The sequence below is a fragment of the Hyaena hyaena genome, unplaced genomic scaffold, assembly GCF_003009895.1.
Source record: "Hyaena hyaena isolate Hyena2069 unplaced genomic scaffold, ASM300989v1 scaffold_283, whole genome shotgun sequence".
Taxonomy (NCBI): domain Eukaryota; kingdom Metazoa; phylum Chordata; class Mammalia; order Carnivora; family Hyaenidae; genus Hyaena; species Hyaena hyaena.
Window position 1 is genome coordinate 2077220 of NW_024080916.1, and position 23159 is coordinate 2100378.

At 37.0% G+C, this 23159-nt stretch overlaps 1 protein-coding gene across 1 annotated transcript; it reads right to left on the reverse strand.

Annotated features, from left to right (window-relative positions):
- Positions 1–21543, reverse strand: ZC3H15 (zinc finger CCCH-type containing 15). The gene is made up of 10 exons (XM_039246572.1): positions 21329–21543; positions 13323–13424; positions 8642–8753; positions 7270–7422; positions 6782–6873; positions 5220–5402; positions 3467–3613; positions 3204–3305; positions 2387–2510; positions 1–810 (listed from the first exon to the last, which is right to left on the reverse strand). The coding sequence occupies exons 1-10, from the start codon at positions 21401–21403 to the stop codon at positions 620–622; spliced, it is 1281 nt and encodes a 426-aa protein (XP_039102503.1). The 5' UTR covers positions 21404–21543; the 3' UTR covers positions 1–619.
- Between the last annotated feature and the right edge of the window lie 1616 nt (positions 21544–23159).

Here is a 23159-nt window from a genome sequence, read left to right on the forward strand (position 1 = left end):
TTTGGATTTTAATGTATGATGGTCTTTATTTACAACTTTATTGGCAAAAAAGAAGAGGGAAACATTTAAAACAATTTAACACATGGCATTGCAGCTGATTCTGTCAGGTTAAAGAAGTTTCCTTTTAAATGTCCATCTCATAGTCACAAGATATACAATACTGAAACTGCAAATGCAGTTTCTTTATGAAATACAGTGCTCTTATTTTAGTCTTTTAAACATATAAATACAAATGAAATGAAATCACTCATTAAAAACTGCATTAAATGAAAGGTATTTTAAATTTTAATTTATGTTGTTCTTATAATACATGCCCAATGAAAATCAAAAGCTGGAAAAGCAGTTACACTTCCTACTTGAATGGACAGTTACAACAATCATTTCTGCAATGACCATTATATTTTCAATTTATCATGAACTACTCTGAACTTACTATGAGATGTAGCCAAAGTCAGAAGACAAGACGTAGGGAGAATATTCCTTTTTGGGAGGAGAGTAAGCCCTCCAGAATCAGCATGGGAAATAAACATCCTGTTGAAGAATTCTAGGTGGAAAAAAATTACTGTAGTCAATTTCAATTCATGCTGAGCTGGCTTAATTTTTTCAAACTTGTTTGGTGTCATTCTTCTAAATCAAGTGTGTTTAATTCTTCTTCTAGTTCATCCAAATCTTCCCCAGTAAAAAGATTTTCATCAACAGGAACAGCATCGATGGCTCCATTTTCCTGTCCTTCCCCTTCGTTGTCCTCTTCCAAATCACTTCTTTCACCATTTTCAGCCCTACCTCCAGAAGCTTCACTTAACTTGTTTTCTAAAAATAAATATTGAAATCAGTAAGGCCCAGAAACAAAAAATATGATTCCATTAGCAATTGACAGTCACAGCCTTTATACTACATTTCTTTTCCTTTTTCCATGAAAGTCTTCCCAAAGATTATTCCATTGAGAACTTTCTTTCTCAAGCTTATTTGTGCCAATTAACTATACTTAGTGTAACGATGTTTTGTACTATACAGACATTTAACTGCTTAACATTTTATACATTTGAGAGCAAGATTTACCTTATACAATTTTGTATTTCCTACATGACCCAGCAATTAGATTTTTAAGCAGTCAACTTCTATGTATTATTTTGTTTGAATAAATAATTATGGAATCAAAAAATGTTTTAAGCAGCTACTTAGCTTTTGGATTGGGGAACAGCAGTTAAATCACACTAGTTGTAATGGTGCAAATACATGTGAATCCAAAAACATTTCATCCTGTCATCAAGCTGTGAAAAAATAACCTAGACTATAGCTATGCAGCTTCATTTCTGCAGGTTCAAAAAGACTGAGATAACAAAAATGCAGTCTTTTCATGTTCATGACGCAAATATTTACCCAAAGATAATTTTTAATAGCCTAATGTAGATTTTAGCTATTTCCAACAGCTCTGATGACAAAAATCTCAGGGATTATAGCGTCAGAAGTACTTGCAATTATGCCTACCGTCACCAAAGTCCTACTTGTAAAAGGAGCAAATCGATCTTCAGATTGGCATGAAGACAGTATTATCTCATGGCACTCAGATCTCAGGAGTACAAGCCAGGTTTCAAGTCATAACTTGAATTCTTTTCTTGTAAAAATAAGTTTTGTTTTTGTTCTCTCAACCTTTGCCTTAGTATTCTTTCTAGCTTTTTCTCTCAGGTTAACCATGGCAAACTTTTACTTCTCTTCAAAGTCTTCCATCAAGGCACCATTACATATGTACTTATTTTTCTCCTCATTCCTCATATCATTGCAGTCCTGATGAACTGGTATCCTATTCCTACAACTTCTTCCCTAACTACAACTAAGGAACTATTTCCGGTTCTCATCCTACTTGATTTTTCTGAAACTCTTCTTTCTTAATTTTCCTCTTTCTAGTGTCTTCCCTAAGCTTTCCCTCTTTTGACTACTCCAGAACACTGATGTTTTGCAGTGTGTTCTAGAATGCTCTCATCATTAGGTATCATGCCTGGGTGAGTTCATTTACTCTGAGCTACCAATGATATGATTTTCAAGTTTTCCTCCTGAGAATATCTACACAGTATCCTAGACAAGGCCACTTTTGATAATCAAATTATCTCAAACTCATGAGATCCCAAACTGATGACCTACATCTCCAAACTCGTTTCTGTGCCCTCCTAGTTTCAGTTAATGGCTTCAATATCCACGCAGTCACCCATTTCTACAGGTTACACTACTCACTACTTCTGTATACAGTCAAACCACACATTTTTGTTGTCAGTCTGGTCCCTGCAGGCATCTAAGTTTGCCAGTCTGGTCGACACTACCCGAAACTACCCCCTTGCCGCTTTAGACAACTTCCTAGTTCTACAAATTACACATAAGTTAGTATACTTACCATCCTTTTCTGAAGTATATGTGCTGAATCTTTCAAGACTGGCTACAGTAATACCTGTCTCATCTACATCTCTTGGGATATACAGGCTTAAATCTATGTCATTCACACTCACAGAATCATCAACCTTTAAAAACATAGAAAAGAAAGTTGTTACTCATGAGGACAGTTTTCATAAATTACTTGCCTTTGATCTCTGACATTTATCTTAGTGAAACAAAATTTTTACTAATACCAAGAGAAAACAAATGATTGACAACTGTCAAAATTCACTCCTTTTTCTAAACTTCTTGAGAAAAAGAGAAGCAATGCCATATTTCAAGCTTCTTCCTCTGACATATAGAATATGATGTTTTTACTTTCAACTCAAAGACAGAAGTCAGAATTTTATGCTATACCAAAAATGAATAGTCAGCTATGTTTGTCTATAACTAAATGATTCTGTGGTTGTCTCCTGCTTCCTACTCTGTACTTCCTTTTTCAGTATAAAATATTAAAAAACAAATCTCTTTTTCTTTTAAACGGAAAATAAAACACATGGTTTTTACAGCTAATACATACAAGTACTTAAGTATACCAGTCACTGTTCTAATTTCTTTATAAAGAACTGTAATTTTATTAACCTATTTAATTCTCACAAGTGCCCTGCATGTCTTTATTACAGAGAAGGGTGGAGGCCTACTGTATAGGTAATTTCCTAGGTTAGAGTCAGGATTTGAACCCATGTCCCAGCGTTGTACTCTTAACCATGTTACTCTGTTATTCTCTACTGTTTCTCTCCATCAGCATGAGCAGATGAGGTGCCAAAGCTGCTTCTTACCTCATCACCACCTGTTCCCTGGGTGTAACGGGTATCATCTGCTTCCTCATCATCATCATCAACCAGTTCAGGACGAAATTCAAACACCTCACGACCACTAATCTATTCAGATAAACAAATATATCAACTCAGGGCAAATTTCAAACATTTCTTGGTCATTGATTTCAGACGCATATATGAGTAAATTACAATAAATTATTGCATGGCACAGAAATTATAAAATGAAAGAAAGAATAATCTACTCAGGTGAGTTTGGGACATACCACTAATGCTTTCCCTGCTTTGAAGTCTGCTTTCCTTCTTTCCATATCTTGCTCAAGTTTATCAATCTTTTCTTGTCTTTTTCTTTTCTTCCATGCAAGAAAAGATTCTAGTGTGATTTTGGTAACATTTGGACCTAGGGCAGAACGCTGCAAAGATAAAAGAGTTGTTTTGTTTTTTTTTCCCCAAAAAAATCACCTTTAGCAGTATTTAAAAGTTTTCTCTTCCAGCAAGTCTTTACCTGTGCCTGTTAAGACATCAAATTTAGAATAAATTGACTTATTTTCATTTTATGTAGCAATGAGCAAAATCAGTGTCCAGAGAGACATTTTTTAATGTGTATTCTGAGAGAAACATTAATTTCTTTTAATGTTTATCTTAATGTTTATTATGAGAAAGCGCAAGCGTGTGTGCAGGTGAGGAAGAGAGAGGAAGACAGAATCTCAAGGAGGTTCCATGCTGTCAACACAGAGTCCGATGTGGGGCTCAATCTTACAAACTGTAAGATCATGACCTGAGCTGAAATCAAGAGTCGGACATTCAAAGGACTCAGCCACCCAGGTGCCCCAGAAAAATAAACATTTCTAAATGCAGTAAAATATATTATCCTGAGCTGGATTTCTTTTCAAAATTGAAAGTGAGTAAAACTTGTCATGAGAAATTGTTTTAACATAAGCAACTGCTGAAAACAAAAAATACGAAAAACACTATGACAATATCCAAGTTTCATTTGTGTTCCTCAGGAGATAAGGATAAAACAAAGCAAAAACATCATCTGCTCCTCAGAGCCAATAATCAAGTAATAAATGAATAGAAAAATAATACTTGCTGACCATCTGCCAGGTATCTGGATTAAATGCTTTATACACATATGCTACCACCCTGATCTCCACAAAAGAGCAAACAGAAAGTGATTAGAATTTACCAAAGGTTAACAGCTAATATGTGGTAGAACTAGGATACAAACATTCTCAAATATACCTGACTCTGAAGTCTGTATTTTCTATCACAGCATATTGCCTCTTGTGAGACACTAAACAATATGACCATTTAAGAACAAATGTATATAATCCCAACCTTAAACATTTATACAACATACTTAGATTAACCAAAAGAAGGAAAATTCGATATAATTTGAAATATACAACCCTAAATCTAGTTAGTATTTCCAATATTCTTAACATTTTCCTGCCATTCCCAAAAGCTGTATCTACTAACTCAGTTGCCCCGTCTACTCTCTCATGGAGTAAACTCTTTTGTGCTGAGCCAGAAATGAATAACGGAAGATTCTCTTCAATGAGACACATTCCCCTCTATCAACAGAGTGAGTGATTTGAGTCCAGGAATGATGATAAAACATGCAACTGAGAAACTGTAGGAGTGGTCTCCTTTAATACATTTGATTAGTAATAAGAAATCAGGAAAAACATCTAAAACTTCCAGTTCAATCAATATGAATACTATTTTAATGAATTAATATACTAGTATATCAATCTTACAGAAAGAATTTATTTGATAAACCAATGGCATTAGAAATTATTTCATAATCCTAAAATTAATGTCATGATAGGCTAACGATTATGGCTAAGTTTACATTTTAGACATACACCAATAACTAAATAAAGAGTACGGCAACTTTGGGAAAAGGATATTTTCCTTCCCTTTCATAACATGCTAATGCCCCCAAGTGGTAAACATTTTAATTTCCCAATAAATACTGCTTTAGTTTCATAGTATGAAAAAAATTCTAGTTACCTCTCTTTCAATTAGATCTTCTAATGAAATTTCATCTTCTTTCTCTTCTTTTTTTTTGTCTTTTTTCAATACAAATCCAGGAGGAAGTGCATGACGATACATGCAAATATCACCACCTCCAGGGCATACCCAAAACCAGCCATATTTGTTGTTTTCGATAGCTTCAAGGAAATGTTTGCACACCTATAGAGACAATAATATTCACAAGTAGTGGCTCAGTGCAGTCTACTTCCAAGGTAAATGCTGAAGTATATGGAACAAGTACATTTCTTACTAACAACCTTATGCTACTCACTTATGTACAGAGCACACTTTGTGCAGAAATGTACATATAATCTTTTGTGTTTGTTTGTTTTATTTATTTTTGAGATAGAGGGAGACAGGGCATGAGTGGGGGAGGGGCAGAGAGAGAGGGAGACACAGGATGTGAAACGGGCTCCAGGCCCTGAGATGTCAGCACAGAACCTGATGTGGGGCTCGAACCCGCAAACTGTGAGATCATGACCTGAGCCAAAGTTGGACGCTTAACCAAGTGAGCCACCCAGGAGCCCCAGAAATGTACATATAATCTTAAAATTCTTAATACAATGGTAAACTACCTTTAGAGAGGATCTACATAAAATTTTTATTTTCAAAGTTGTTCCAAATTCTGAATTATACAAAAGGATATGCCTCAGTTTAGCCTTTGTAAATATATTCCAAGTCTGATTTTTCAATAAGTGAAAAAATATAAGTGGTTATAAAAAACTAAAAACAATGATTTTGTTTTGGTTTGATCTTCCCTAAAAACAAATTATGTACAATAATGATACATTATTTGAAATTACAGGCAATCTCTCACATCGATGAAGGGAGAAAGAAGCAAGGTACAAAAGGAACACAAAGGATAGTGACTTTTGGTGCAAAATACAATTGTATTGAAGCCTTAGGTAATAAAATTTGGAAATAAATAGAAAAAAATTGACTAACTAGCAATATGCTTTTCCTGAAAAAATACAACATATATAAGTTAAACTGGTATTTGGAAATTTCCTAGCACACCAAAGTTTTTTCATCGTAATTGCCCTACATAATAAATACGTGGACATGAATGGAAGGTCTGAGAAATAGGCATCGATTTTTAAAGTAAATTTTCTGGAATACTAGGGCCATTACCTACCCAAAGCTCATTCTGTAATTCATAATGTCACAATGTTTTCACCTTCCTGATTTAAAGTCTACCTACCATTAAAACAGAGTATTTATCAATCCTCCTTTCATTCATTTTGCACAAAAAATAAGGAAAGAATTCTTATCTGAATATGTGACTGTGTTCATCCATATTTGAGAGAAAGTAAAATCACCTTAGAAAATGGCATTTGAGAACTTTAGTCATGCAGTTTTCATGGTTAACTTTTGAATTAAGAATCTACTGTAAATTTCAAAAACAAAGCTTGATGTACTTTATCAAAAGAGTCAATACTTTAAAAAATAATCCAGTAGAAAACAGCAGCAAATACCTTGCCACATAATTCTCCCTAATGATAAATATCACAGCAACTCAATTCAAGAAAAGGACATACTATTTGAGTTTTTGGTTTTTTCTTTTCCGCCTCACCGTGCTTCTTGTTCACTACTTCTTCCAGTTTTTTCTCATCCCAATTATCCATAGTATCTAAGTAAAAAGAGATATGAAGACTAAATACTGTAATTTTATCTACTGTTCCCAAAACATATTGCATATCTCCTTAAACAGGAAAACTGTGTCATAAGACTTATGACCTAACACATTTTCTTTAAATTACACCACAAATAGGAATAAACAGTGTTATGAAATTATTTACCAAAATCCTTAGTTTAGAGAAAGAAGAAGGTGGTATTGGAAGAAAGAGTAAGACAAATCCAAAATTCCCTTAATCAAGGACATAATGCTATAAATTCAGATTTTATGAAAAACAATTGTTATTATTATTTTTTACAAACACAGTCCTAAGACCAAAATATTCTTCAAGTACTAAATATGCTAGTAACAACCAAAAGATATCTTTAAGAAAAGGTCTTAAAAAAATACCTTTTTCAAGTTCTTCATCTCTTGCATCAATGTAAACACTTCGCTTTTCACACTTTCTCTCCAGAGTCAAGTCATGAGAGAACTTACACTTATCTCCTTTAGTACACTGTCCTTGCTTAAAGAATGCACACACCACGGACTTGGGATCTGCACCTATGTCGAATGGCACACGGTATTTGTATTAGAATCTGCTAGGTCACAAAAGTATAGCTTCTATCTGAGATATAATTACTGTTGGTGAACTTGTTATTTCCATTCACTGATGTGAAAGGAAAATACCACTTATCTTTAAAGTCCCTTCTACAGCATTTTATTTTATTTTAAATGTTTTATTTATTTCTAGGAGAGAGAGAGAGAGAGAGACAGAGTGAGCAGGGGAGGGTCAGAGAGAGAGGGAGATACAGACTCTGAAACAGGCTCCAGGCTCCAAGCTGGCAGTCAGCACAGAGCCCGACGCAGGGCCTGAACCCACGAACCGCGAGATCATGACCTAAGCAAAAGTCAGACGCTTAACCAACTAAGCCACCCAGGCGCCCCTCCTTCTACAGCATTTTATATATGTATTTGTTTATTCTTACCATCATTCTATTTATCAGTCTTACTCTTATTTCCAGGGGCGGGAAACCAAACAAACTCATAGGTATTCTATAGTAATTGTCTACTTGAAGTCAATGAAGCAGAGGCGAAAGAGAAATATACATGTAGGTATACTGCCAAGAGTTTGGAACTTACAATTTATAGAACTATAGGTTAGCCTTGGCCACCATCAAAGAATGTATATTATAAATCAACTAGTGGACTGTCTAATCCTTAATTTTGCCTTAAGTGGAGGGCTCACATAGCTGAGCACGTATATAGAGGAACCATAAAAAAGTCATTGATACAGATTTTGACAAAGGAAGTATCATTTCCATAGCAGACACATTGATTTATAATCTAAATAAAATATACATGAAAACAAATTGAGTTTTTTTAACTGAAGTATAGTTGATACCACAATGTTACATTAGTTTCAGGAGTACAACATAGCGATCTGACAAGTCCATATGCTACACTCAACACAAGTGTCTCTGCCATCTGTCACCATGCAACACTATTACAATACCACTGTCTACACTCCCAATGCTGTACCTTTTATCTCCATGACTTAGTCATCATTCCATAAGTGGAAGCCTATACCTCCCACGCCCCTTCACCCTTTTGCCCATTGTCCCCCGGTCCCTTTCCCTCTAGCAACCATCAGTTTGTTCTCTGTAATTTATGGGTCTGTTTCTATTATTTTTCTTTTGTCTGTGTATTTGTAAAATAAATTAAGAGTTTTTAAACATGAATTATATTTGATAAAAATAATACTCTGACATTTAAAGTTTACCTTTACTTATTTTTTGAGCAGCAACTACAGGTTTGAATAGCTCATTTAGTTCTTGCAATTCTTTCTTCTTGTCATCTTTCTTCAATTTCTTTTCAGCTTCACTTTGTGCTACCTATAATATTCCCAGGTATAAAATGTAAATTTGATTTCATATAATAAAATTGTTTTCACTATATAATAGTACATTATAGCATCACTAACATAACAAAAACATTCACACATTTACATGTATATAGTCCTTACCTTTTAGTATCAGTGTTACAATGGCTTTTCAGTATATATTAAATGGTGTGGTTAAACTTTTAAACAAAACTGCGAAATTTTGTATCAGCTGACTTTTAAAAAAATTTATAAATGGTACCATGCCAAGTAAAAAGCATATTCAAAAGCTTACAGCAATAAGCATTTATTAAGCATCTGCTACATGCCCAGCCTTTTTAGTAATGGTTCTCACCTGGGATTTTCTTCTTATGACAACCACCCACTCCCCAGAAACATGTGGGTGTGTTTTGAAGATCAGAAATGCAAACATTAGGAAATGCGCAGTCCCACACAATAAAGAAATGTGCCACCCAAAATACCTACAGTACCCTTGTGGGAAAACACTGAGCTAGGTCAATGTGGGAGATTAAACAAAACAAATATGACATATGACATGGTCCCAGGCACACGATTTACATACCTAATATGATTAGAGGATTCATCCAAATATTTATATGTCAGGTCCTATGTTAGATGACAGGGAATACAAAGATGAAAAGATAAAGATGCTTATTTAAAGAAGCTCAGAATTTAGTGGGAAGACAGACATGTCAACAACTCTAATAAAATACGTGGTTCTCTGGGAACAAGGAATGCCTACATGCCTATGAAAATCAGACTGAGCTAATACTTTATGGATGAATTCTTCTGATGAGCAAGGAAAGGAACGCAGAGAGACCCGGCCAATGCAAAGATACAGGGACCAGAAGGCATAGGGTACGAGAAACAGCAATGAGAAGTTTGGACTGTATCAGTAGGTGACAGGGAAAACTCAAAGACTTAAAGTAAGACATAATCAGACTGTGTTTTATAAAGATCAAAATGGCAACTGTGTGAAAAGTGGACTAGAAAGAGCCCAAGAATGGCAAAGAAAATTAGGAAGCTAATGCAACTGCTGTAGGCAAGAAAACACAAGAGTTTAAAAAAGGATTAGTAGCAAGGATGGAGAAAGGATGAGAGAAGTGAGAGACAGAACTCTTCAGGAGGCAGAACTGACACTACTAAGTGACTGACTAGACATAAAATATAAGAGAGGGTGGAGTCTAGAATTATCACATTTATGGTTAGTGCTGTTAAACGAGACAGGGAATACAGGAGGAACAGGTTTCAGGGTAGAAAGCAGAGATGAGCTCAGTTTTAGACACACTGGGTATGAGATGCTTACAGAGCATCTGAATAGAGCTAATAAGAAGGCAACTGGACAGGGATTCTGATACCTGGAGAGAGGGTCTGCTTTAAAATAAAAATTTTAGAAATAGCTTATAGAAAATAATTAAAACTTTAGTGCATATGAGATTACTCAAGGACAGCATAAAGAAGTGACAAGGAAAAAAAAGTGACAGGAGCAGAGGACAGTTCTCTGAAGAATACCAATATTAAATGAGCCAACAGAAGATTTAAAAAGCCTACAAAAGGGTCCAAGAAACATCAAATAGGTGGAAATCCAGCACAAAAAGTATTCAAGAAAGAGGAAACTTTAGGAAGGGAATGGCCAAATGCTAGGTTAAAGACATCCCAAATCCTGACTCTCATCATGTGAAGGGACGTGCTTAAAGAGAAAAATGGTAAAACATTTTTTAAAAAGAAAAAATTTAAGTCATTATATCTCTAATAAAAGTATCCTTTGCTCACTAGGCACATCTCAAACATATATGGGGCCCAGAGCAAGAGCACGATGGAGGCTTCATAAACCGTTTTTGTAAATATATTTAAGTTAGAAATCAAGTTAATGCTAAATAAAATATGGTTTGTACCTCTTTTTAAGAAATATACCTTGTGACCTGGAAGGACAGATTCAAATTTAAAATGCTCAGGCTCATGGAGGTCCATGGAGTCAACCCCTTCCTCCTCCTCTTCTCATCCTGAATTTCATCCCACCATGTGTGTGCATAAAGGTGGAAGGTATGGGGGAGGACGTGGTGTGGATTCAGGCTCCATCCACACTCCTAGCACTTCTTTTGTCACATATGCGCCGCTGAAGTGAACACACCCTTCCTTTGACTACTTCCGGCACGTTGGCAGCACAGGATACTCTGAGATAAACGCGGGTAACATGACCTTTGCAGACCCTGATCTATTGTAGGCAGGGATGGTACAACCTCCCCTTGACCTCACTGACTCCTTGCCTCTGGGAGAGCTATGTCTGGAGAAGAAAGTAGGGTCAGCCTCTGCAGCACGAGGCCTAGAGTGGGGTACCTACTGCCTGGCTCTAACAGCAGGACTGTTGCTCATTTCACAGATAAAAGCCCAGGTACCCAAGAAATTATCAAAAAATATAATCCTGAATGTACCAATCCCAATTACCACCACCACAAAAGTTATGGCTTTCTCAGGCCTATGAAAAATAAAATTACCAGTCAATGTATTTCCCACAAGGAAAAAAACAGAGAGCAGAACAGGACTGAAAAATGGGATAAGGGAAGGAAAGTGAATTCTTTCCACACACCTGTATTACACCAGAAGATTTACATTATGTTTTCATTTATCCACCACAGGAACCTTACAAGGATAAGTACCCTTCCACTGTACACATTAAGACTAGTGTCACTAAATAATTTAAGATCATATAACAAATAAGATTGGGGGATCATACTCAAGTGGATCTGACTCCAAGGTCTGAGCATGCGTTTTTATTAAACCAGGCTACTAAATCAGCAACATGGAGGATCAATAGTATTTGGCTGTAGAATCAAGTTGGGTGTAAGACAAAGAGAAATGCTGGAGGCACTAATTTAAAGAGATAATCCGAGCGAGAGAAATTTGTTTCAGACTGGGATCACAAATATATATTCTGATACTCTCAGATAAAAAAAAAAAAAAAAAGTAATTCCTAAAGTTAAGGAAGAGAACAGAGTGGTGAAAAAACTATTTTTTAAAATAAAGATGCAGGTCTGTAAAATCTTAAACTCAAGAAAGTGAAAGATCTAAAGAACATGAAGAAAAGGGACTTTCTGAATGCACTGCCAATAGATAAAATTATTTCAAAGTCATATGGAAGAATAAATGTCTAAGAATAGCCAAGAAAAATATAAGCGGAGTAACATTTGGGGGAAGGACTCCCTTTATTATATATATATATATATATTTTTTTTTTTATTTCTAGGAGAGAGAGAGAGACAGCGTGAGCAGGGGAGGGTCAGAGAGAGAGGGAGTCACAGGCTGAAATAGGCTCCAGGCTCTGAGCTGGCAGTCAGCACAGAGCCCGATGCGGGGCTCGAACCCACGAACCGCGAGATCATGACCTAAGCGAAAGTCGGACGCTTAACCGACTAAGCCACCCAGGCGCCCCAGGACTCCCTTTAATATCTAACAGAATATGTCAGTAGGTCACTATAATCAAAATCAATGTGATGCAAGTTTAGGGACAGATAATAAATAGAACAGAGAATCCAGAAATAGATCCTAACATATTTGAGACTTTACTACACGTCAGTAGTAAAGATACTATACATAGTATCTCAATTCAGTGGTAAATGATGCTGGTATGAGTGGCTATTCATTTGTAAGAAAATTAACGTTGTGACATATAAAATAAATTTATGACAAATTACAGACTATAAAGTAAGAAAAACATACATGATCCAGGGCTACAGACTATTTAAAAAATCTAGACATATCTAACAATACAAAAAGTAAAAATTGTTGTATAGCAAATATAACAGAAACATCACAAATTATCTGTAATGCAGACATAAAGTATCTCTCATAAACTGACAAGAAAAAGACAAATAACCAGAAAAGCAAAGGATAGGAATAGACAAGTCAGAGAAGTACAAACTCAGACAGCCAACAACCATATTAAAAGATACTCAAACAAAACAAAAAACCAAACCAAACCAAAAGAAAAGATACTCAAACCCACTAGTAGTGAGGGAAACAAAGTAAAAATGAGATCTCAATTTATACTTACCAGGTTGGAAAACCTTAAAAAGAACTTTAGTACCTATAACTCATGCACTGCAAATGAAAATGGGAAGTATTACAATCTCTACAGAGAGTGACCTAATTTATTAAAGTTAGAAATCCATTTTCCTTGATCTAGGAATGTGTCACAGATAGTTTACGCCACAGAAAATAAAAGCACAAATGCCTGTAAGAACACATGTACGGGGATACAACTTGCAGAACTGTTCTTAGTGTCAAAGCGCTGGAAACAAAGTGATCATTTATAAACAGTTGAAATAGATGGATACAGCACATCCACATGGTGGCATAGTACACAGCCATTAGAACAAATTAGAGCTATATCAAAATGGCTTGGAGGTGTATCTAAGGTATTGTTGAGTAACAAAAGGAAGATGCAGAAAACTTTTAGAGGAGGGTTACATTTTGAAATAAAATTACCATACCAAATACTTTTAACTGTAACAGATGCCTTATTACATTCATAGGAAAAAATGCAGAAATTTAAGTTATTTACCTGGCGTGGATTTTGTTGACCAAACTTAACTTGATGAGTGACAGCCTTGATAAATTTTTGTTGCTTTGCTCCTTTCTTATTCTTTAGACCAAAAGTTTTATCCTGAATGAGAAAGAGTATAGAAACATCTTAGCAATTTATATTATTTTTTATGTTTTTTTTTTTTCAGTCATATCTAAAAGTCATTCTTTCATTTACTTATTGGTAAGAAAACTGTTCTTTCTTATGCTCTACAGACATGTAAAACACTAAGTCAAGTCAAGGGCAACATATGACCCAGGATTCTTTACAATTCAATACATACTTACAATTATCAATAATAAACCTGTTACTTGTGATACAAGACAAGAGGACCTAAAGTAAGTTTAGGAAAAGGTTGGTTAACAGTATTTTTAATTCTTAAGCATACAATATCTTAGAGCCTTTACCAGAAGGGATATAGTATGGAGTAATTCCAAATCTTCCTTTACCTCAGAATGCATTCTTCTCAGAGTATCCTAAGGATTATATAGTATTAAACACATGTTGATAAATACTGCATAAGATACATTAAGTCCTGCACTATTTTGTTTTGGTAACAGTTATCTTCTCCAAACAATTAATTGTTTTAAAGTTTATTTTTAGTCATCTCTACATCCAATGTGGGCCTCAAACTTACAACGCCAGGATCAAGATTTGCATGCTGAGCCTGCAGGACCTATAGTCATTTAAATTTATAGAACTCAAACTACTGAAATGTACACATTCCTAGCTGTTGTTAAAATGGAAATACCAAAATTGAAGCACAACTAATTAAAAGCAATACCTTATTTAAATCTGGAATATTAATATAGTAATTTGAGAAAGCTATTAATATGATAGCAGCTATCACATATGGAATGCTTATTACCTGCAAGGCACTAATGGTGATCTTTGGCTATCTATTCAGAAGCATGTAGTACAAAAACATCCAGAAACCACCCCACAAGTTTGAGTGTGTGTATGAGCAGGTATAAGCTAAGGAATGCCATGGATTGCCAGAAGCCACTAGAATCTTGGAAGACCCAAGAAAAGATGCTTTCCTAGAGCTTTGAGACCGAGTAATATCCTGTTTACACCTTGATTTTAGACCTCTAACTCCTACATCTGTGAGAAAATAAATTTCTGTTGTTTCAAGTCACCCAGTTTGTGTCAATTTGTTACAGAGCCCTAGGAAACTAATACAGGAGGCTTGACTAGCAGGCTTCACCCTTGGATGAATGGATGGCAAGGCTGTTAGGAAACCACCAAATACTGGTATCTGGTTTGTTTGTTTAATTAATTAATTAATGTATTTATTATTTTTAATGGCTTTTCTGTTTCTCTGGAGAAGGATCCTCTAGCTAGGAGTGCATTAAGACTGACTAAAGATCTAGAGAAGAAACCAGGTGGGAGAGAGTGTCTTAGTTCATTGCACAGACTCCTTTCAGTCTCATATCTTATCCACCCCCCCTCCTACTCTCTCCACCTCCTTTGTGTCTAGAGTTCCAGAAACAGAGGGGTTTCTTGATTTTACCCCTGATTCTTGTTGGGAAAATTATCTGGCTTAGTGATCGCAGATCGGAACCATTAGCGACTTCTAAGACTTGTAACCCTCAGTTTTCAGCCTCTCACCTTCTGCACTAACCAGTGCCTCCCATTATTGAGCTTTTCCAGAATTCTGCAGAGCAAATCTACTTGATTCTCAATGACACAATCCTAGGTGGCAATCAAGCCTGAATGCTCTGCTCTGCTGAGCCAGTTACCCACTTATCCATGCACTACCAATCTTTGTAGGTTGCAGTTCAAATAGAAGTTTAATTTGTGTTAATGTTTATTTATTTTTGAGAGAGTGCACAAGTGGGGAAGGGGCAGAGAAAGAGAGGGAGACAGGATCTCAAGCAGGCTCTGCGCTGAGGGCAGAGAGCCTGATGCGGACTGAGCTCACAAGTCACAAGGATCATGACCTGAGCCGAAGTTGAACACTTACTTAAATGACTGAGCCACCCAGGTGCCCCTAGATGTTTAATTTTATAAAGGAGTTTGCATCGCTTTCTCATTCTCCTGTTTATGGGTAGGTTTGAAAAGAGAAGAAGAGGCAAAAAGGTCTTTACTTTTGAAAGGCACGTGACAAACTCCGAGAGGAATTTAGTCTGAAATAAATGGACTATTTTGAAGCCTTTATTTTGGTATTATTTCTGAGGGAAGGGACAAGATAATATGAAGAAAAGTATTACATAGTAAAGAATATCTAAGTGGGCAAACTGGAAATGACAAACAGTATCGACAGGATTAAGTATCTGAAGACATTCCAACACAACGTAACTTCGTAAAATCTCAAAATCAGTAAAATAGATCTATGTTCTTAAGACTACAGAGTTGAAGAGGAGGTTAGCTCTAGAAGATTCTTCTTATTCATTCATCACATCTGTATCCATTCATGTATCAAAATTCCACTTTGCCCTACTTAAATTTCTATCCTCATGTTTTTATATCCCATATTACAAAGTTCTACAAGAATTTTCTATAACGTGTATATATAAAAAAAGATAGGGGGTACATACAAGCTGAAATGGCTGGTTTCCTTGTTTTTATAGGTAAGAAAATTTAACAGTCAATTCAGTAAGAAGAAAAGATGGTCAAGTATAATACGACATTCAAAGGTGAGGACATACATCAACTAGCGTGAAACGCCATACTTTTACAAAAAGTGAGCTCTCATGGTGGGGGGGGCACAGGGAAGATGGAAAATCCAAGATTAAAAAAAAATCAGGATCAAAAGTTCAACAGCATCTATATATGTGTTGCCAGATTAAAGCATAACTGGAGTTCAACCATACCCCACACGTTAACCACAGAAAGTAAACAAACTATGAACAAACAAGGCCAAATAACAAGGCAGATACTGACATATAAAGATTTAGAAAGACAAAAGTCCTTTAAGGGGACTTGACCAGCTAGAAAAAAGTACTCATGACAACAGCTTCTGGTGGAGATATATAAGCTCCAGGTGCCTGAAGAAAAACAGTTTTTCAGGTTTAATTACACTGCTTTAGCACATAATTAACCAGCCTAAAAGAGATAATGAATGAGTTGTGTTTTTAAAGTCTCTAATTAGGTTAGAGCTCAGAAATTATTATTTTTTTCCACACAGACAGGGGCTATATCCATTTAGCATTCACGAAACCTAAACACCTCCATATTATTTTATTGAATCCTCTTAACAATGCTGTGGTGTACTCTGTACATCAATGTGAGCTTCAGTGTTGAATGAGCTTCAATGTTGAAGCTCAGAAATGTTCAATTAATTCTTAAGTCAGAATATATACTGTGACGATTTATAAACTCTGAAGTCAGACTGCCAAAGTTCTAATCTCAAGCAAAACTGGGCAAATTACCTTCTTTGCCACTGTTTTCTTATTTGTAAAGTGGGTGTAACTCTAATCTCTTAGGACTGTTATGAAATCTAAAAGATTCACTACAAAGAAGTGGTACAGCATACTGGTTAACAGTAAGAACTCTATAGCCAGACTTAGAAGGTTGGAACCTGGCTCTGCCAATGGCCAGTTCAGTAACCTTGGGCAAGTTACTTAATCTCTGTTCCTGTTTCCTCAATTATAAAAAGGGTGATAATACTTGTCTCACTGAGAGAATTAAAGAAGCTGTGTAAGTTTAACACTTGTAGATGGCTTGTCTTCTCTCCTTTCTCCAACACACTGGTAACTGTGTTTGGCTCATTAAGCGTTAACTATTAAGTGACAAGGATGATATCTAAACCAAGGTATATCTGACAAAGCAAAGTCTTTGTTCTTTCCACCATGAAAAACTATTTCCCAGAGAAACCTAATTAGGTTATTGTGCAGGTTGGTACAAAAAAAGCTTTCTGAATACCACACTGTTGATCTGGGACACCACAACACCTACTGAAAATAGAATGGTTTATAATTTGGAATACTTTAAAAGGACTTTCTCCCTTTTTCTTGAATTTAGGACATTTACCTGAAGATTATCCTGGATTTGAGGGTCAGGGGGATAGGAGACAGGAAGACTGGAGGTTACAATCAAATCCAAATCATGGTTAAAATAAAACTGAGAAATAGTCGTTCTTGTTGGATCAATAAGGCCCCAAAGGTTAAGTTATAAGGAAGGAACAACGTGTGTATGTGTTTGTGTGTGTTTCAGATTTGGGAAACTGAATACAAAGGAGTTTAGAAAATAGGTTGTATTTCTTTAAAAAAAAATTTTTTTTTAATATTTATTTTTGAGAGACAGAGACAAGAGTGTGAGCAGGAGGAGCGGACAGAGAAAAATACCTGAAAACAGGTAGTATTTCTTAAAAAAGGATGGCTCCCTGAGGATCCAAGAGCCTTAACATTCAGTGAACTCCAGACTTAAAACTGACCCTTTCTGGGGTGCCTGGGTGGTTCAGTCGGTTAAGCATCTGACTTCAGCGCAGGTCATGATTTCATGGTTCATGGGTTCAAGCCCCTCACTGGGTTCTGTGCTGACACGACAGCTCAGAGCCTAGAGCCTGCTTCAGATTCTGTATCTCTGCCCTTCCCCTGCTTGCACTCTGTGTCTCTCTCTCTCAAAACTACATAAACATTGAAAAACGGACCCTTTCTTCCCTTTCCCACTTTATTATGTAATCATTCTTCTTTTACAGCCAGCCTCCACTACTTAAACAAGATGTCTAAAAACTGGAAGGGGTTGGGAAAGAAGGTCAATACTGACTAGTGCTCCAAGATAACTGGGGTCTACCTGCTGGGTCACTAGAATAAGCAGAGGCTAGCACTGTTTTATTTCATTAATTGGTCACATGCACCCCCACCCCTCCCTACGCACTGTCATATATTTTTGTTGTCCATTCATACAAGAGATATTCTGCAGCTGGTTAATCTAGCTTCAAGTAATCAACAGATGACTTTGACTTCAGTTTTTCACTGGCAACTAATCATTTCTCTTTCTCCATCCTTTACATATCTAGATACCATCTCTACAGGTGCCTTATACTACTTCTTTGCTGCTACAAGTCCTTAGCTGGACATCCTTTATTTACTTGTCCCAAACCCAAAGATTATTTCTCTCTTTCCATAATCAAATCCTTTATTTCTCAAAGCTGACTTCAGTGTATTAAATGTTACCTGTAAGAAAGCAAGTGGTATATGCCATTTGGGACAACTGCATGAATGTCTAATAGAACCATAAGCTTTCTGACATTCATTTCAGAAAAAAAGTACCTATTAATCCACAAGAATTCTTAAATTTTGGGGGCATTCAAAGGCGGAAAGAAAAAAAATGTAGGCAATAGAAAGAAATTATTTCAAGTGACAAAAGGTAAGCCCTATACAGACAGTATAGGTCAGTCTGATTATTTCCCCGAACTAGTTCTTATTTATAATACTAAAAAATAATAGTAGCTACCATTTATTGGATATGTGTCATGTGTCAGGAATTTTACATGTCATCTCGTTTAACCCACAGCTCTGTAATATAGGAATTAGCTCCATTTTGCTGATGAGAAGTATATCAGTCTTAGCTCCCAGCTACTCAATTTTCATCCTTAACCCCATGCACTAACCATCAAGACATGTTAAGGCTTTAACAAAGTTTAAAAAAAAAAAAAAAAAAAAAAAACTATAGTATTTAACAAAAAGGAATAGATTATTTCCTAACCAGGGTGGGTAAAAGAATTTTCTCTATAAATCTAGTTTCACAACAAATAATAAAACTTAACACTAATTCACATTATTGTTGTACCTCTCCAGTGGTTGTAAATATCCATGCAGTACATTTTCATCTGCAAAACCTTGCTACCATAAAAAAAAAAAAAAAAAAAAGGTGCTCATCATTTATGATAAACGTATGGGGTGGGGGGAACAGGCTAATTTCACCTGTTAGGGTATTTTTTTGTCAGTTAAAGAATGAAAGAAATGCAGCTGTCTTTTGGTATTTTTCTTTGGCTAAAGCTTCATTAATGAAACTAAGGTTGCTTTCTCTTTTCCTTAAGAATAACCTTGTATGAATGTGGTTTATCTATACCATGGAATACTACATGGCAATGAGAAACAATGAAATCTGGCCATGTGTAGCAACATGGATGGACCTTGAGGGTGTTATGCTGAGTGAAATAAGTCAGGCAGAGAAGGACAAATACCATATGTGTGCACGTATAGGAGGATTAGGAGGAACTTGACGGAGGAACAAGGGGGAGAAGAAGGGCGGAAATGGTGGGGGAAAGGGAGAGAGGCAAACCATGAGAGACTCTTGAATGCTGACAAAAACTGAGGACTGATGGATGTGGGGGGAGGGGGGGATGGGCATGGAGGAGGGCACTCGTGGGGATGAGCACTGAGTGTTATGTAGAAACTAATTTGACAATAAACTATTTGTAAAAAAAAAAGAATAACCTTGTATGAGACGAACAAAGCCATTATATATCTACATTTTTAGTTGGTAAATACTATCAATGACTTTCATATACAATTACTTAAAACAAAAATACTACTCCTACCAATTAAAAATAACTACACACAGTCAAAGCTCAATAATGCATGAGGTGTAGTTTGTCAGGTAACATTTAATTTCATGTCTATAAAGAAATTTCACTTTGTATCATATTAATTCATTCTCAGTAAAGAAAAATAACAACTAAAACGTCATCCCTAAAATGTCCTTGATTAACATAGCACTGAATGCTAGGAGATCACTATTCCCAGGGATCTACTTAAGTGCCAGTAGTTTAGATTGCTCAAAAAGATAATACTAGACACAGATGTGAAGATGACAGTCATTCTGCCTTTAAAGTTCTGACTGTGCTTCATCACAGTTCTAAATAGTACAAATTGGCTATTAGAACACAGGTTCTGCTTCAGAGTTCGAACTTGGCCAAGATTACTAGAATTCTTCACAGGCACGTTAAACTAGTAACTTTAAAAATCATGTGAAAAGCAACAAACACAAGTTCTGAATATGTTTATACTATGAAGCCCTCAGGGCTTTCATTGTATTTTTCAAGGCTGTAAATACCAAATATTAAAAACCATAAACATTTATAAATAAACTTCTCATTTCAAAACACCCAACATGCATTTTGGTCGATCTGTAATAAAAAGTAACGATTCCACAAAGACTGTCCATTACAGGTATGCCACATGCAGAAAAATGGGCATGGTTTCTTCCAATTACATCCAAAGCTCAGGAAGAACACTTTAAAAATCACTGATGGTTCACTCTGTTCAGAAACTCACTGGTGGTGGTTGGAACGCAAATATAAAGCATTTAAGAAAGTCAACAGTGTTACTCTGCCATTAAAAGGGCTATACAGGTTTAGTGCACTCAATGAATATATATAATAAATTCGGGTACAACACAGCTAGTGACACAGAAACTTAATCTCTTTTCAACCACGCTCGATGTAATTCACATTGTATATATCAAGAGCTACGTACAGAATAGAATGGTGGGCTGCGACCTTAAAGAAACCTCCACTCTCTACGCAACTTGTAACAGTTTAGAAATGGATCCAAAAACCAGGAAATGGTAATTTTTTGTCATGAAAGAAGTAACTATACTCCTAAGCGATACATAAAAAAGGAGCACAAAGGCTCATCCTGAGCCGGCCTTCCAGAAGGAGTCTGGCCCGAGCCCATTCAGCGTACTTTCTGAAAACACAAGCCTAGAAACGTCTTCAATTTTAAGGACTGGCGAGGGACAAAACCCTGAAAGCTGGCACGGGAGCTGGGGTGCCCTCTAGCACCAGGGTCGGTGAAGGAGGGCGTGTGGGTGGAGAAGCACAGGCTGGGTGCGGGGGCGCCAACAGCGTCACTATAGCGATGAGAGGCAGCGAGCTTCATCACGGGGCTGGGGAAAGGGCAGTGGGCCACAAAGAGCCAAACAGAGGGACGCGTCGCCCCGGAAGACGCGAGCAGAAGCTATAAGCGGGGGACCAGGAGGCTGCTTCCCAGAGGGCTCGCAGCATGAGTGGGGGAGGGGGGGTGGGTACTCACTTCAATAATCTTCTCCTTCTTTTTCTGCTCCGCCTTTTTGCTGCCCCCGGCCTGAGCCTGTTTCTTGGGGGGCATTGCGGAGAGAGATGGCACCGGCCAGACTTAAGCGCAGTTGGACACCGTCAGGGGATCTGGCCCCGCGGCAGAAGGAAGAGGACACGGGCCTCCGTCGCCGCCGCAACGCACGGAAAGCGAGGCACTTACTCACCGCAGAAACGCGGCCTTTGCGACAGGTCGCTGCCGCAGAGCATTGTGGGTAGCGAGGAGCGGAGCCCGGAAGCGGAGCTGCGCGTGCGCTTCTGCCCCGGGAGGCCTGGAGGGGGCGCGGGAGGGACGTGGGAAAATGACTTGGCGTCGCTTGTGATGTCGCTTGTTCGCCTGGCCCTCTAGGTTGTGCCAGGCCGCAGGATCAATGGGGAGAGCTGGTTGGTGCCGGCAGCGCTTGGGTCCTATCTTCGCGTTCTTTTTCGCCAAAGATGGGCGGCGATTCTTTTATCCTGCCTGCTCGGTTAATTGTCACCCTTACCATCTGTGTCCTGAATGATCATCAAGCAGCCACCGCAACTCAGGGCCAAACTATTCAGTTACTTTATTCTTGTGCACAGATGGAAAAGGGCCAGCAGGCCGGCAAGTACAGGATGCTTGTTTCCTGCGAAGTTTTATGAAGAAAGGAAAAAAGTTTCATTTGAAGGGCACCAAGGGTGACCGCCCAGAGAAGGGGAACTTGAACTCTTTTGATGTACAATACTTATCAAGTTTTTTTCAGATTTTAGAAAAATGCCTAGATGATTCCTAAAAAGCCATTTTTAATGTGAAATGAGCCAAACCTAGTTTGGGGATGAAGAGCACCTCACAACAGCTTTCATTAAGTGCTTGAAAGTCTGGGAACTACTTGGAACATTAGATACATTTTATTTAGTTATCTCAAGGATGGGAGGTGGGAACTGTTACTATTTGCATTTTGTAGATGAAGCACAGAAAGGAAGAAACCTGCCCAAGGTTATGTTAAAGGCTGAGCCAGGGATTTCGAAATAACCCCGACGTCTAGATTGCTATCAGCAAAATTACAAAAGTGGTCTTATTTGAAAAAAATTCTTGAATAAATGATTGGTGCCCGTTAAGATTTTTATAAACCAAAATACTGTTTTTTAAAAACATGTAATGCTTGGCTGTTACTGTTCCTTGGTTATTATCTAAACTGTTTCTGTTAGGAAGTATTGTCATGCCTGGAGTCATCTTTCTAGATAAAGGTTTTAAATCTTTTTGTGGTGCCTGAGTGGCTCAGTCCGTTAAGCGGTCAACTTCAGCTTACCTCATGATCCCACTGTTGGGGAGTTCAAGCCTTGCATCATGCTTTCTGCTGTCAGGGTAGAGCCCACTTCAGATCCTTTGTCATCTTCTCTCTGCTCCTCCCCCGCTCTTGCTCAGAAGCACTCTCAAAACTAAAAATAAAGCATTAATAAAATTAGAATATTTTCCCATTAATTTGCATAAGAAAAGAACTAGAAATCTCCTTAATTAGTGCAATTGATTATTTGAATAGTAGCTTTCTACATAAGATAGATAATGCCAAAGTGTGTATATACAGAGCTTCCTGAACTTATGGTTATGTCCTGATAAACCCTTGGTAAATTGAAAATACCGTTTAAGTTGAAATGCACTTAATGTATTTAATCTACTGATCATTATAGCTTAGCCTAGCCTACCCTAAACGTGCTCAGGACACTTACATTAGCTTACAGTTGGGCAAAATCATCTAATGCAAAACCTATTTTATAATAAAGTATTGAATAGTTCATATGATTTATTGAATGTTGTACTGAGAGCATAA

What these genes read in the sequence shown, in the direction of transcription:
- ZC3H15 (XM_039246572.1), bottom strand. Translation starts at nt 21,403, where the DNA reads ATGCCCCCCAAGAAACAGGCTCAGGCCGGGGGCAGCAAAAAGGCGGAG. An exon ending in GTCAACAAAATCCACGCCAG is followed by an intron (nt 8,754 to 13,322) that starts GTAAATAACTTA and finishes GGAATATTATAG; the next exon opens with GTAGCACAAAGTGAAGCTGA. An exon ending in AAAAACCAAAAACTCAAATA is followed by an intron (nt 5,403 to 6,781) that starts GTATGTCCTTTT and finishes TTGTCTCTATAG; the next exon opens with GTGTGCAAACATTTCCTTGA.